The sequence below is a fragment of the Amblyomma maculatum genome, chromosome 4, assembly GCF_055883805.1.
Source record: "Amblyomma maculatum isolate TAMU_Amacu chromosome 4, ASM5588380v1, whole genome shotgun sequence".
NCBI classification, from domain to species: domain Eukaryota; kingdom Metazoa; phylum Arthropoda; class Arachnida; order Ixodida; family Ixodidae; genus Amblyomma; species Amblyomma maculatum.
The window spans coordinates 98484902-98500760 of NC_139347.1; the positions used below are offsets into that span (position 1 = coordinate 98484902).

Here is a 15859-nt window from a genome sequence, read left to right on the forward strand (position 1 = left end):
ACCGTTATGTCGTTGGCACTGTGGGGGAGAAGTGCGAAAACGTACTGGGATGTTCGTGACAGCAAAAAGGTTAGTGCTGTGACACTGCTGAAGCGCGAGTAATCAGAAAAGACGAAGTGAACAGCATGGTTTTGCAGGGATTCAGTGTTGTTTACGAAGTATCTTTGTTTAGTATTCCATATTGGCGGAAGAGGTAGTTTTAAAGCAACTGCATGTGCCGTTGCCATTGCGTTTTCTGTTTGTTGCAGCAAGCCAGCATTGCCAAGGAAGGGGACCTCCTGACAAAGGAGCGCCTCTGCTGTGGCCTGTCCGTGTTCGAGGTGATACTCACGCGCATCAAGTCCTACCTGGAGGACCCCCTTTGGGTGGGCCCTCCGCCAGCCAACGGGGTCATGAATGTCGAGGAGTGCACCGAGTTCCACCGCCTCTGGAGCGCCCTGCAGTTTGTCTACTGCATCCCGGTGGGCGAGAACGAGTTCACTGTCGAGTAAGTTTGGCCACTTCCTCCCTTCCCTGTTTTTCAGCTCTGGCTCGGATAAACACCGGCTATTTTTGTTGGTTTGGCTAGCTAGCGGTGATTTGCTGGCAGAGTACAGCATGAGACAGGCCAGGGCACAGTGGGCAGATGCAAGCACTTTTGTCTGAATGCAAGGTGTTATCAATGTAGTGGTTGGCCAACTTGTTGAGGACGAGCAGCTAAAGCAGCAAGCAATGCTTTTCAGGGGTCAAATCTGCGCACACTGGTGTCAAACAAATGAACCTTGGGGCTTTTTCTCATTAGAAAAATACCCAGCAGCTTGCTAGCATTTATCAGACTTTAGCCCAAGTGTTGCATTGTGCAGAGCCAGCTCCTACTTGTAGGAATGACTGTTTTGATTCCTATTTTATACTTGTCATTCGGACGGACTAGCTTGGCTCTCTATTCATCGTCGTTTGAGGCAGTGGCGGTGAAAGAATGCTCATTGTTGTAATCGCGGTGGCAGCCTACAAAGAGCTCGCAATCGGACTGAAAGTGGAACGTGAGCACTATCCGCCCGCGGGGAATATTCACGTTCTGGTCACCTTTTTCCCGTGAGTTCCATCTCGCAGTCTTTGCTGCCATCATTAATCATAGAAGCAATTTTATTGCTTCGCGCGGGGCTTGCATTCGTTCGCAGCACAAGCATGACCTGCTGCTGCATCACAGTACGTCGTGAAGTGGCATGGTCATGAAGAAAGCATGACTGGTCAAAATATTCTAGCTGAAGGGTTATAGTGGTCATGACTTAGCACGGCCCGCTTTTGCAGGGCACCATTGCGCATGCGGTGACCACCTTGAGTGAGTTGTATGCTTCCTGGCAACACACATGCTTGCCGCGTCTGCACCAATCGGAGCGCGCGCACTAGTAGCCACGCCCGCCATGTCTGATCGCGCTAGCACGTGTGCATGGGTGGTATACAGAAGAAGATCGCAGTAGCAGATCACGCTGTGGTAAACAAAACATGGGGAGCAGCGAAACTCATTATTTTTAAAGCTGATTTTTCAGAGAAAAGTGATTTTTTCAAGTTCACTGATTTTTTGGATTACTTGATTATTCGGACCATTTTCCAGCTCCCGCCAAATCCAAAAAATCGGTCGGCGACTGTATTGTGACAGCCTTTTGAACAATGTTTCAGTGAAGTGATTTACAGAATGCAACACTATTTGGAGTGTGGCAGACTTTTTTCTTGTGGTTGCTACAGTCAGCTGTACGGGTACTAACTGCAATACAATGCAATACAACTGCAATGTATTTGTGCAAGCCTACTGTGAACAACTGTACGAGCGCATCTTTTAGACAGGTGGGGTATATTTGTTATGCCCAATTTCACTGTGCTCTTTAATGCAGCATAGTTATGCAAACAGTGACTGGGTGCATTCGATTACGCTTCACTTATTTGTTTACTTTTTCGCAACAACCCTTTGTTTGTGCAGGCAACTGTTTGGTGAGGGACTTCACTGGGCTGGTTGTGCCATGATTGTGCTGCTCGGGCAGCAGCGACGGTTTGAAGCACTCGACTTTTGCTACCACATACTGCGAGTACAGCGTGTCGACGGCAAGGACGAGCTGATCAAGGGCATAGTGAGTCTCACCCTTGGTTTTAAACTTTGGGCCCCTGATACATAGGTTGCCAACCTTGAAAGTACATTTGTTTTCATGCTGGGGGTTGTGCTTTAGCAAACTTGATTTGTGGAGTAAAATACTGCACCAGCACTGCTATGTCACTGTCGATTATTGCCACTAGAAAAGCCCACTGCAGTAATGACTATTTTGTTAAGTTCGCAAAAGTGTTTTGCTGTTAATTTTTGCTGCCTGTTGCATACTTTTTTTTTTCTTATACCTAGCACTGTTAGTAGTGCTTTGTTGCTGCAAGGCTTTTCTTAATGCTTTTCTTAATTCTGTGCCCTATCATTTTTCGTAGCCTCTGAAGAGGATGGTGGACCGCATCAGACGCTTTCAAGTGCTGAACTCTCAAATATTTGCAGTGCTGAACAAATACTTGAAGACAAGCGACTCCGACAGCTTGCCCGTTGAGCATGTGCGCTGCTTCCCTCCACCCATCCACCAGTCTCTTGCCGCCACCAGGCCACACCCAGGCACCATTTATATGCGTGCCGATGCTGTCCTCAAGTAGTGGGAAGCCTGCCCTCACTCTCTTTGCCCAAATACTTGAGCTAACACTAATAGATCTCGAAACTAGATAACGAGAAGGGATTCCAGATCAATATGAGGCTCATGTGAGTTCTGAGAACGAGCTGGCACAATGTGCCATGCACGGGCGATCGCTGCACTCGATTCCAGATTTGCTATTGCCAATACTGGCTTTTACATTCTCTGGACATGTCTGGGCATGCCATTCCTTGGCTGCACATGTCTGGGCATGCCTGTACCCAAGAACAAAAAAAAAAAAAAAAAAAAAAAAAAGATTGCGATCTCAGAGTGTAGGTCGCTCATATACATGCTGGCTTAGGCAGTGAAGTCACATTCGTGCCCTTTGGCATAATTGTAGCTGCGTTTGCGAGATCTAGCAGCTTGTGGCTTGTAGTATTCACAGTGACAGTATAGTATACCATCAGTAGTTGATACTAGCTACCCAGCTGGAGCATTTTAAATGAAGAGAGGGAAAAGGACATTCCAAACTTGACTGTATCCTCAGCATGAAAGGCTGTCTCATGGCAGGCATACGCTAGGAATACTTTTGTACAGTATTGATAACTGTCCATTTTAATGCTGCATCATGACATAGTAGTTGGAAGTTATATATTAGTGGCTAACGTTTGTCGATTGCCCTGTCTGCAAATCTAATTACAATACAAAATAGACAGGTGTGCCACAGTTACCCGAGCTTGCACCGATGCAGTAAATGTTGAGAACAGGTGCTCTAGCTTAGAGATTGAGGTGGGGACATCTACCTTCCAGGTTGAAACTTGCCAGAGATTGGTTTTACTTAAAGGGCAACTCCGGTGTTTTTTTCATCATTTTGTGTTTTTAGTTGGATTACATTCTTCGGCATGTCCTGACTCCAAAACAAAAACCGTTTTCGAAATTCTAGTTAGAAGTATTTTTAAAAAAGAAAAACAGCAAACTGAAACCGAAACTGCTTTCACGGCCAGACACGACGTCCCAGTTGACGAAATGGTGACTTCACACTCAGTGTTAGAAAAACACTCGTACGTGTGTTGGATGGTGAAAATAAAGTATGGAAATCATGACGCACTGCATAAAATGTCTGAGGTAGTTCAATATAAGCCTCTCAATTTCATAATCACGCGGGAAGTGGACAGTAACGCCGGTATACTGTTTGCGACATCAGAAACTCAGTGTTGCCCGCAGAAATACTCTCAAGCCATGAAAACGGCATATTTTAAAACCCTGCACGAATCATCGTACGGCGCCCAAATTTTGTATAATGCATCAGGACGGAGAGGAGAACCTATGGTAAACTTTTTACTACAATATTCGAATGTCAAAAAACCTCCGGAGTTGCCCTTTAAAGTGTCCTTTATGCATGTAGTATTTACTTCTTTTTTTATTTCTAATCCAAAAACAGAGTTGATATTCCAGCCATTATAACTGCTTGCAAAGTCTGCATGAGCCGAGCTTTCAAGCTTTTCTTGCTTACCTTTCGGGCATACATTTTATGTCATGTAAATTTCGTTTGCCTTTCGTGGCACCTAGACACGTGGTTTTTGCCATGACTTGCAGCCAAGTTCGGAGATCAATTGAAACTCATCATTACCTCTAAACCAGATGTTGTTCATAGGAAAACCACCATGCCCCACTTTTTTGCTGAAATGGTTCGGGAAATACACTGTACGAATAGAACAAGGGAAAGAAGATGGATACACAGCATGAAAGAGAACTGGAGGAGCCTCAGTTCACAAGCCGAGCGAATGTTTCAACAAGGGGACTTGTCTTTGTCTGGGCAGTGTGATATTGAAGAAAAAAAAAGCCATGGAGGGGGAAAAGCGTGTATAAACCACGCCAGTGATGATCGCGCTGTCCATACAAAGACAAGTGCCCTTGTCGAAATGTTGGCTCGGCTTGCGAACTGGGGCTTCTCCTCAACCTTAGCTCAGTGCTCTCTCATGCTATACAAATAGAAATGATGAATGCAGTCTCTTCAGTTTTTCTCACAGTTAAAGTGACTTGCTGCGAGCTGCGACTGCTTTACCTTGGCTCTGTTGATCGCATCAACAAGTGCAGCCTATTCAGTGTTCCTAGAAAAGGCATTTTTATAACCAAATGGAAACCAGGAGAATTGCTGATGTCAGCCAGCACTGGTTAGTAAAGCGAAGCACATTGGTGGGCATTGCACCAGTCGTTTAAATCGAATGTACTGCCAAAAGGTTTCTTTTTTCGAATGTGGGCAACTGCTTGCTAACCGATGTAAGCTTGCATGATTGCTCTTTTCTTTGACATCTCTTTACTCTGCCACTGATTAAAACATGCAAGTTTACACTTAGTTATGCTCTTTGCTCGTACAAGGATGTCTGGAAGTAATTGTTTGCGTGTTCCAATGCTATTTATCACATACTCATCAGGGTTTGGTAGTTCCAGCTTTCTGAATGTTGTTTGCCCTCTATATAGCTTTGATGTGCCTTTCTACAGGTCTGCTATGGCCATTGTATGAATTCAATCCAGATTAAACGGCAATTAAGTCGAAGCAAAACAGCATTAGTCATTCCGCAATGCTACATTATTCTTTTAAGTGAATCAGTTTACTGCATTTCCTTAATGTGTGTATCCCACTTTCTTTTTACGCTGAAATGAAGTGTCGCACAGGAAGTCTGTTATGTGTTGGTTGTGAGTGATGTACCCATTAATATATATGATTCTGATAGTCATTTACATAGTAACTATTGTGGTTTTGTATTATTCTTTTTTAATAGCCCTGCATTGCATTCACATTCAGGAAATAAATGCAGCACATTGTTTAGTATGCTTTGTACAACTGCTGTTATAATATTTCTTTTTATGTGCAGTGAGGGGGCAAAGTGTTTGCTGCAAATCATTCTAGCTTGTAGTTATTTTGCACAACTGTGCTCTGTAAAGCCAATGAAAGAGCTACAGCACACCGTATAAGGGAACCAGTTATGTGCTACTTTTAATTAAGTGAAATAAGTATATTTCCAACTGGTGCATTTTAGTTTGATTTGATGGTACGTATATTCATGATGCTCAATACAAATAGTTTTTCCGGTGAAATTTCCTGTTAAAGCAGAGATGCTCATGCAGTAGTCCTGACAGGAAGTGTTTATACAACTGGCTTTCATTAAACCTTCACTCGGAAATAAAAGTATCAGTGGTTATTCGACATTCGTGATGCAGATGAACCTGCCAGGCCTAATTTTGCGCAAACCTGTTGTGCATGTGTTCTTTGTCGTTGCCGAACACGCAGGCAACAAATTAAAAACTTTCATCTTGCATGCACAAATGTGGTGTTGTAGTGGTGTCACCAAACACCCAAGCCTATAGACAAGAAATACACTAGCTTGGTACAACATCTCTAGCTGTCGGAGTTGCCTTATTTAGCTGTCAGCTGCCACCGCCCGTGGCCCTCTTTACTGCTTCCATATAAGTGTGGACACATTTCCACAGTGTCATTCAAAATTTTCGCTTAATTTTTGCTCTGTTAGGCGAGTAATCACGGACATAGCTGCTCCCAGAAAGCCCATGAGACAAACTATGCTTCTAACGGATCTTTGGCTGTACTAGTAGTATATTAAACTGAAAACGCTGACTTTTCACATCTTCATAACCAAGTAAATTTGCTCAAAACCATATTCCGTATCCTCAGACACCTATGTATGTTCATTGTACATGTCGATCCAGAGTAAGCAAGAACCTGCATCGTTTATTGCCGTGAGAACTGCAGCTTGAAGCATCACATGCCCCCCCAACAACCACACACACACACACACACACACACACACACACACACACACACAGCTCCTCTGTAGAATGAAGAAACTAGACCTGAAAGCTTCTTCCTTAGGGAAGCCAAGCGTCTGGCTGGAAGGGGCTTGTAGCCATGGAAAGAAATTGGTAGGTCTCTATCAGCCTTTACACCTTTACCTTTACATAAGACAGATCCTTAACCACCAGGCAACATCTACTACTTGGAGGCGAGGTGCATCTGCTTGTTCCTCCTAGTCTTGGCACCCAATTTGTAGTAGTGTGTGGTTCCTTACTTGAAATTATAAAATAAAGTAAAAAGATGTTTGCCAGCCCCCATATTTGCTATCTCAACAGTTGAAGCACCTGAACTGGGTCAGCGGAAATAAAGGGATAGCAATGAACAGGGAGGGGAATTCAAAGAAATGAGCGACAGGGAGAAAGAACAGGGCAACACTTTGTCAGTGTATCATTTTTAACTAATAGTGTAAAGGCAGACCATTTTGTATGCATGTCCTAACATTGGCAAAGGTCATTCGGTTGGCAGTAAAAGGTTACGGAGTGTGGATGTGTGTATGAAAATGTTTAGCTCAGCAGCAGAAGCTTAATGCCTACAATGTCAGCATGTTCATCAAAATTTGGCTACTGGCCAATGGGGCAGCACTAGAATCTGCTTGTTCGTGAGTGCACGCATTCGTTAAACTTCTGCTCACAAATGTACCAAGCAGATTCTGCCGAGCCATGTAATGCTTGGTCGTGAAATAGATTGGTTAACCTTTATCCCTAGCAGGGAGACCTCCCTATGCAGGTATCTAGATATGTAGAACTGCATTATAATTCCTGTCCTTAAAAAGGAACATATAGAACCTGCATGGTGTGAAGAAGATGGACCCCCATTGCTGGACGCTGATGAGGAAGAAGCAGTTGTGGAATTGCCATCGCGCAGATCGTGTTAGTCGGGATCGCCCCACTTCCACGCCGACCTCAACGTCCTTCTACATTTGGTGGAGGTGCGGCCTGATATTTTTGCCTCACGCTGGAGCTTCGCACCCGCGCGCTTAACTCGTATGGCTGACGAAGAACACCCCCCGGCCACCCCGATGAACCCGCCGGTTATCTGCTCTGGCTCCTTACGCCAGCGAGGCCCTGCGGTCTTAAGTGGTACTGACGACACTGTGATGCCTAGCTTCGTACGAGCGAGTGCGTTCTGACAATAAGTGGGACGACGCCACGAAGTTAACAAACGTCATCTTTTATTTGGCCGGCGTTGCCAACTTGTATCGTAACCACGAAGCCGATATCACGACTTAGGACTCATTTAAGGCTAATCTTAAAGCGTCTTTGGTCGTCCTGCTGTTCGAACAACGTCTGCACGATCGACAACAGCGGCTTGGCGAAACATTTACAAGTTACATTGAAGATGTGGTCCAAATATGCAGTCACGTCAACGCGCAGATGTCCGAGGAAGACAAGATAAAGCACACCCTGAAGGGCATCGAACATGACGCATTTCAAAATGTTAACATCCCGCGATTTGACTATTGTTGCCCAAGCTGCCAACCTTTGCCAGAGCTACGATGAATTGCGCAAGCAGCGCCTCGTCACTCGACCGTCTCCCGCGCCTGTCGAATCACTTTCTGGTCTCTCCTCTACATCTGGGAGATCCACGCTGCTGCAGCAGCTCAAAGATTTCATCCGGGAGGAGGTGGCTCTCCAGATATATCACTAGCTGCTTCCCAAGAACTGCGAGCTGTCCCAAAATTTGGCGCCCCTTCGACAGGTCATCGCTGACCGCGTGGCGGAGGCCCTCCTTCTTCTTCTAAGTCCTGTGGGGTATTCTTGGGGAGGGGATACTGCACGCGGGTTATGCCGGCCTGTCTTGGCGGCACTCTTGGGGAGATGAGATGTGATACGTGGGGGGGGGGGGGTCATCGTCATGTTGCCGCTCTCGCCGTCGTCTGCTCCGCAGGTCCGGTGGAAGATAGAGATGATCTGCCACGGTGGTAGGCGTGTGCTGGGCACACACACAGGAGGTGCCCCAGCGTTCCCACGTCGCCACAGGAGGGGCATGTAGGGGAAGAAGCCCGGCCACGGTCATCTCCGTGGGAGTCCAGGAGCCTCCGGTCCGGAGGCGTAGGAGGAGAGCTCGCTTCCTGCGGGCAAGCTTGTCGGAGAGGCGGTGGAAGGTCGTCCCTTCGGCGATGCGCCGATCAGGATGCAGGGCCTTTACCGCCTTCTTGAAGGGAAGCCTGGAAAAGTCAAAAATAGATACATCGTTAGACATACCTGATTGAAGTGGGCCGCTTTGGCGAGTGCGTCGGCCTTATCGTTGCCCTGGATGTCCGCATGACCAGGGATCCAGTTCAGTGAAGCCGGCATCCTCCGGGGCCTGGAGGCGCGCTCGTAGGGGACAAGCCGATAGCTGAGAGCAGGACGGCTTGAGCAGGAGCTGCAGTGCCGGCCTTGAGTCGCACAGGACGCGGCATGGGGCCCGGGGTCTGGCCGGTCTCCAGGTAGTCCGCCGCCAAATGGAGTCCCGCCAGCTCGGCTACAGTAGAGCTGCCTGGGAAGAAGAACCTGCAGGAGCTGGACACCCCCGTCTGTGGGGCCGTTATAGCCGCTGCAGCCTGGCCCGTGGAAGGCAGGACCGAGCCGTCGGTGAAGATGAGGGTGCTCCCTTTGCACTCTTCTATCAGGGCTGCGGCAGCCTAGCCCAGGGCAGCAACAGGGGAGCGGCGCTTGCTGACCCCATCCAAGTCGAGGGTGACCTGTAAAGGGGGACGTGTTGGCGGTGGAGGAAGAATGGAATACCCTGGGGTTCCGATGAGGTCCGTGTACGCAGCTGTCAGTTGTTCCATTCGCGAGTGGGGGGCACTGCTCAGCCGTGCCTGGAGGGAAGCTCAGTCAGGGGCGTGGTGAAGGCGGCCCACCTGGGTGAGACACCTCTGGAGGAGCTGCAGGGTCAGGGGGTAGACATCAGCTTCCGCTAGTGTTGCCGCAATCCTAGAGCGCTGCGTTGCTCCCAACAGGCGTCGGATCCATCTCCTGTGGGCTCCGTTCAGGATGTTCACTCTGGTGGGCCTGAGGGAGACAAAAGAAAGCATAGAGAATGGAAGAGGTGGCAGCCGCCCCAAACAGCCGGATCGCCCATGATGTTGCGCAGCCGTTGCCCCCTGCAAGGAGACGTTGGGCTTCTCGGTTAACCCGGTTCAGATGGTCCAAGTAAGCTTTGTCCGCAGGGATCCATGTGAGGCGGTGGTCTATCACGAGCCCCAGGTACTTGACCTGGCATCTCCAGGGCAGGCTGGTGCCGTCAATCACGAGGGTGGCTGCACGGGCTGATGATCGCACTCCCAATGGGTGGACCATTAGCCTCCGACTTCGAAGCGGAGAGCTTGAGTCCCTTGTTGAGGAGGAACTGCTGCACGGAGTCGAGGGCTCGTTGCAGGGCTTTCCTTGCTGAGACCACCTGTCTCCTTGGGGCCCGGACCAGAGCGCCACGTCGTTGGCATAGGCAGAGGTCAGCACTCTGTGATGGCGACCGTGTCCGTGGCACTCGGGAGGCCAGCTAGGGCCAGGTTGAACAGGAAGGGGCTGAGGACAGACCCCTGGGGCACTCCGGTGTTGATGGAGCGAGGCGAGCTGAGGGTCTTTCCAATCCAGAAGAGCGATTGGAAAGAAACGCCGTTATGAAACGACGCAGGTTACCTGTTACCCCCAGGTCGTCCAGTGCCTGATGAATAGCCTGATGTGGTAGGTGATCAAAGGCGGACTGGACGTCCAGGAGGGCGAGAGGGGCGACGTCTCCCGCGTGCTTTGCCTCCTCCAGGGCGGACACCACATCTGCGATGGAGTCCGCAGTATACCTGTCTCCGGAACCCGGTCTGGCTTTCAGGGAGAGTTTTTCACCCGGACAATCCAAGATAGACGCTCCAGAGCCACGGACTTCATGGTCTTGCAGGCAGCGGACGTCAGGGACACGGGGCGGTAGGAGGAGAGCAGCTGGCGGGGGGGGGGGGGGAGGGGCTTCTTTGCCTTGAGGATGAGGACTACGATGGCCGTGGTCCAGCTCTCAGAAAGGGTACCGCTCTCCCAAATCTCGTTGAACACCTGCAGGAGACGGGCCTTTCCGGGGGTGTCAAGGTTGCGTAGCATTTGGAAGGTTGGAGCTCACTTAGACCGGTTGAGGGCCCGAAGGAGCTCGTTGGTGGTGATGGGATCCGAGCACTGGGCAGCGACCTTGGCGATTACTGCAGCAGGGAGGGGGTCACGGCTCTGGTGCTCAGGTAGCGGGGGGCTGGGCTGAGGGCCGAGGACAGGATGGGCGGCCTTGGACAGGTTGTCTGCCAGCTCCTCGGCTAGCACCTAGTAGGACATCCCTTTGGCAATGGCAGCGCCCAGAACAGGATGGTGGCTTAACAGTTACCTGGAGGAGGGATCGGAATAGAGACGCCATGCTGTCGCCGACTGCCGGGCGGTCTGCAGCTTGTGGCAGATTCTGACCCAGCCTTCTCGTCCGCGTCGGTTGGCCTGTCGGCGGCAGCAAGCATCAATCTTCCGCCATTTGGATCAGTCCTGGGGGAGCTCTGTCCGCTTGGCCGTGCGTTCCGCCCTTCGTCTGGCTGCTCGAAGGCCCAGAAGCCGGAGGTCAGACACCGGTGTCAGTCTAGGGACGTGGCAGGACACTGTGGCACTCTGGGCGCACTCTTTCAGGAGAGCCAGGAAGTCACCTGCATGAAGAATACCCTTAGACAGCTCCCTGAACTGCGACTACCTCTTTACCCGATACACCCTGCGTCGTTGTCGACGCTGCTTGGTAGGTGTCAGGTATATGGGGAAGTGGTCGGAGCCCAGGGAGTCAGCTGCCGCTGCCAGGTGAAGAAGCAGGCATCAGTCAGCAAGGCCAGGTCAAGAATGGAAGAGTGTCGAGGCCTGATGAAGGTCGGGGCCGTGAGCTTCAGGAACCGCAGGCCGGCAGCTGAGATGGCATTCAGCAGCTTCCTGCCCCTGGCTGAGGACGTCTGGCTGCCCCAGGCCCTGTGGTGGGAGTTGAAATCGCCACAGATTACAGCATCATTACCTAGACGGCAGTGCAGGGCCGTAAGGCAGGAAAGATTCCATAAAACGCAGGGGGGGGGGGGGGACGTAGACCGAGGCCACCGAGGTGTCGGTGTTGCCAAGTCGGACACGGATGGCACAGATCTCGAGGTGGCCCAGGTCTTTGGCAGCGACATTTAGCACCGTGTGTGGGATGGAGTTGCACACGTAGATGGCGGTGCGGGGTCGGTCCTGCATGAGGATGGGTTGGGTCTAGGCAGGGGGCGTCTGCACACGTCCCGAGGGCACAGCAGGACAGGCCAGAGTAGCCAGTGTAGCCTGGTAGGCGAGCAGATTTTGAGGTATCCTGATCTCCTGAAGCACCAGGACGTCGACGTTCAGGGTTCCCTGCAAAATCAGATCTCGTAAGTCAGCCAGGTGAGCGCGTAGGGAATGCACATTCCATTGGAGGACGCGTGGCCTCTCTGTGGTTCCTCTACGGCTTGCCATGATTAAGGAGAGAAGGGCTTTCTGCAGCGAGAGCTGCCTCATACAGCTTACGTGCCCCCGAGTTGGGGGGAAGCTGCAGGAGAGGAGAGTCTGGACAACCAGTCAGATGGCAGCGGTCACGCCTGGTTGCACTGTTTCCACCGTGACAGAAGGCTTGGCAGGGCCTTGGGCTGCAGGACGAGGTGGTCTGGTGCTTCGCGCCTTGAGGACCCCTGCACAGTTACCTTTTCCCGCCAGGTGAGCTGTGGGTCCAAGGGGGCATTGACTCGGCTACTGTGAGCGCAGCTCGGTGAGGATTGACCGTCTTGCCTCTAGGTTGGGGTTGCTCCGTAGTGCAGTGGTCACCTTGCTCTGCTGTTTCCACCTTGGACAGGACGAGTCCGAGGCCTTGTGGCGTCCACTGCAGTGGATGCACTTGGGAGCAGGGGCCATACAGTCCTTCCGGAGGTGGAACCCACTGCAGGTGGTGCAGCGTACGGGTGCAGTCGGACTTGGCGTGGTTGTATCCGCCGCAAAGGGGACACTGCAAGGAACGGGCCATGAGAGGGCGGACTCGGAACCGCATTCCAGCGATGATGACGTGGTCTGGAGGAGGAGCAGCAAACAGGACTGTCGCGGCCTGGTCGCTGCGTCTCAGGCTGACCATTCCCACGTCGGCCTTGATGGAGTCGGCACGACGCTGTCGCTCACCTCCCGGTTGACGCCGTACACAATGCCAACGTAGTTGTTCCGTTGGGAGGCCTCGAACGCACGTACCGGAGTAGCAAGTAGTGAGAAGGCCAGGAGCTGGTCACGGACAGCCTCCGTAGACACGTCTGCAGTGATATTTCGCTTCGTGTTCACCCGAACCTCCAGGACTGCAGGGAAGGCATAGAGGAAGGCGCTGTAGTCCTAGCTCCTTCGCGATGTCCCTGAGGGAGAGGCCTCGTTCCAACGGACGGAAGAGGATGGTGGTCAGTCTGGGCAGGTTGCGGCTGCGCTGGCATCTGGCCCTGCGCTGTACCTGAATCCAGCTACTGCCATCCTGCTTCCCTGCGGGGACGGAAATCCCATTAGGTGGTGGAAGAGAGGAAATACTTACCTCTGTCGAGGGGGCGTCAGCTTTGGGACAGTTGTCCGTGAGCTGCGTTGGATGCCAGGCTGTCCGCTGTTTTGGGCTGGTGGTCGGCAGGGGAGCCAACGGTCTCCTCAGCAGAGGTGAGGGTCGTTGAGTCACCTGCCGAGGGGGGTGGGGCGGCACCGGGGAAGGAGTCCGAGTTTTGTCCAGCTGTGTCTTTGAGCCCAGGCACCGTGGCAGCTGCAACGCTGTGTGCATCTGCAGGGCAAAGAGGTGGCGGAAGGGGGTTAATGCAGTGGGTATCACTTACCACATCCTTGGATGTTTCGGTGATCCCGGGGCACTTTTTCTGCCACGGCCCTTTCTGCTTGCGCTGCTGTCGCTGCTTGGGGGGCGGCTGGTCCACAGGCTGCAGGTCCTTGAACTGCTGCCTCATGTGTGTCGCGTCACGGTGGCGAGAAGGCAGGGGGGTCCCTCCGCCAGCGCCCATGTCTCAGCCCGTACCAACCGTTGAGCCCCTCGCATACGCCAACGTCCCTGTCGCTCCACAGCCTTGTATACATGAGCCCGACGCAAGCGGGTCGGGTAGTGCATGGGGGTTGTCGAGCTGCCAACCCGACCCGTCCGGGTTTACATGAGTTCGTTTCTGTTGGGCATAGGGTGCCAAGTCGGGCAAAGAGCGCTGCTACACCGTGCGTCGAGCAAGTGAGCCAGGCGGAAGAGGAGGAATGCTTAGACGAACAGCTCACGGTCCCGTCCCCAACCAGCAAGGAGGCAAGAGAGGAGGCGCCTGCCCGACGTTTCGCCCCTCACCCATCGGGTATACGGTAGAGCCAGCCCACCCCCTGCAGTTGGGCTGGCGGGACCCGACCCGACGGTAGTTTAGCTCGACTCCCTAGCGTATACATGAGCCCCGTAGCCGGTTCAGCCTGATAGGCATCCCCGACCCGACTTAGTCGGTCTCATGTAAGCCCCCTGAATGACATATGCGCGCCCCCGCTCCTGTCGCACCGCTGACGTACGCTGCCGTCGCTGCCCGACCACGGCTACCTAGCTACACTGTGGTGTACGCTAAGCCTCCAGGGCCTGTGCAGGAATTTCTTCAGGCACCACAGCCTTTGGTTCCACCTCGTCCTCAGCGCGGCAATCCATGGCGAACAAGTGATAACCGTCATATCTGTTATTCCTGCGGATTTGCTGGCCATATTGCCTGGTACTGCCGAAATCGCACTCCCGACGATTTTCTACCGCGCCGAATGTCATCTTCCTGGCAGCCGCCCCGAAATCAGTACGCGGCCGGCGATCCATCCGCAAGTTCCGTCGCGGATGACCGTGCACCGTGCCACCTTTTCTCCTCGCCGCTCAACCTCGCCGCGTCGCCGCTCTCTATCTCCTCTTCGACGGCGTCCAAATCTTGCGCAAGAGGAAAACTGAATGCCGCAGTTCCTGAGGCGAAAACTGCGCAACGAGCGAACTGTCAAAGGCCTCACGTATCTCCCGCGAATCTGCTTGAAGTTCCTGTTGAAGGCGTTGTGGTACGTGGCTCGCTGGCTCTGGTCGACACCGGCGCGCTGCTAGCTGTTTCTGCCATGGTTGCTAGTCTTTGCCGTTCATTGCTCAAAGTGACGACACCAATTTCAGGACTCTCGCTATGCATGGCAAATGCACATCCTGTAGAGCCTATAGCGGTGTGCACAGCACGAGTCATCATTCAGGAAAAATGTTGTGTACGCAATAGAGTTCGTCGTTTTGCCTACCTGCTCGAATGATCTTATCATCTTGGGCTGGGATTTTCTGTCGCGTCATAATGCAGTGATAAACTGTGCTCGTGCTGAACTGGAGTTTTTTGCGCTTGACGAACCCTCGCCGGACGTTCCTTTTCCCAAAGTCGCCATCGCTATTGACCTCCCTGCCTGCTCTTTCATCCTTGTGCCCTCCGCTTTTTCCCGCAGTACCGATGTTCTTTTCACGTCATCGCCCATCTTCCTAAACAGCAAAACTCTACCTTACTTATGCCGTACTTTCTATATCAACTGGCCTCATCGCGCTCTGGATTTCTAATCCGTTCTCATTTCCCGTGGCCCTTCGTCGTGGTGGACTCTGCCTAGGAAGAGTCCCTATCTGAGGTGGCAGCATACCAATGGCGTCTCTGCAACAATAGTAGGCACAGCCTCCTTTGGATGCTCTTCCAAATAATTCACTCTTTTGAAACCAAGTTGTACGTATGTGACATATTGCAGTGGTTGGTTGCAGACGTGAACGTTGCGCATGAAATCTGAATTATTCGAGCTTGCTGCCTTAGCAGGCTTCACTTGATGCAAATGATGACGTCATAGAAAGAGTCGCCACTCCCTGACCTCGAGCCACCCGATTGGTAACACCGAAACCAGAATGGTGGCCATAAATTAACTAATATTCGGTTCCGATCAATCAAATGAATAGAGTTCAGGGACATAGCCGACATAGCGACACTTTCGATAACGCAAACTCGGAATACAGCCCCTGGCAACAAGAAATTTGCATTTTGCGTTAGAAATATCTGAAAGTGCAGAATTGTATTCTTGTAGCAGCAGGCGACTTTGGGCGCGCTAAACTTGCTCATATGAGTACCACTAGGTTTGTTTTTTCTAACAGAACAACAGCGCACGTGCGCGCTGCAGCACTTAAAGAAGCACAAATATCGGCTGAACATTTTTGTCTATCAGCACGGAGACAGCACGCGCCGCCGAATAATCATATCGTTCACTCATCTCCAGTGTGCTACACCTCAGCGAAGTTGGCAGATTGGTCAACCAAAATTCGGGGGGTACCACGTACCAAAGAAGATGGGGAGTAC

The 15859-nt window shown here is 51.7% G+C and overlaps 1 protein-coding gene across 3 annotated transcripts in view; it reads left to right on the forward strand.

Moving 5' to 3' along the window:
* Cyfip (Cytoplasmic FMR1-interacting protein Sra-1) overlaps positions 1–5475 on the forward strand; it is a 50146-nt gene extending 44671 nt beyond the window's left edge. For all 3 annotated transcript variants that reach the window (XM_084602274.1, XM_084602275.1, XM_084602273.1), the window contains 3 exons: positions 249–487; positions 1955–2102; positions 2443–5475. In XM_084602274.1, the coding sequence (XP_084458400.1) occupies positions 249–487; positions 1955–2102; positions 2443–2655 (600 nt within the window). In that variant the 3' untranslated portion in view covers positions 2656–5475. The remainder of the gene's footprint in view (positions 1–248; positions 488–1954; positions 2103–2442) is intronic.
* Positions 5476–15859: the final 10384 nt, after the last annotated feature.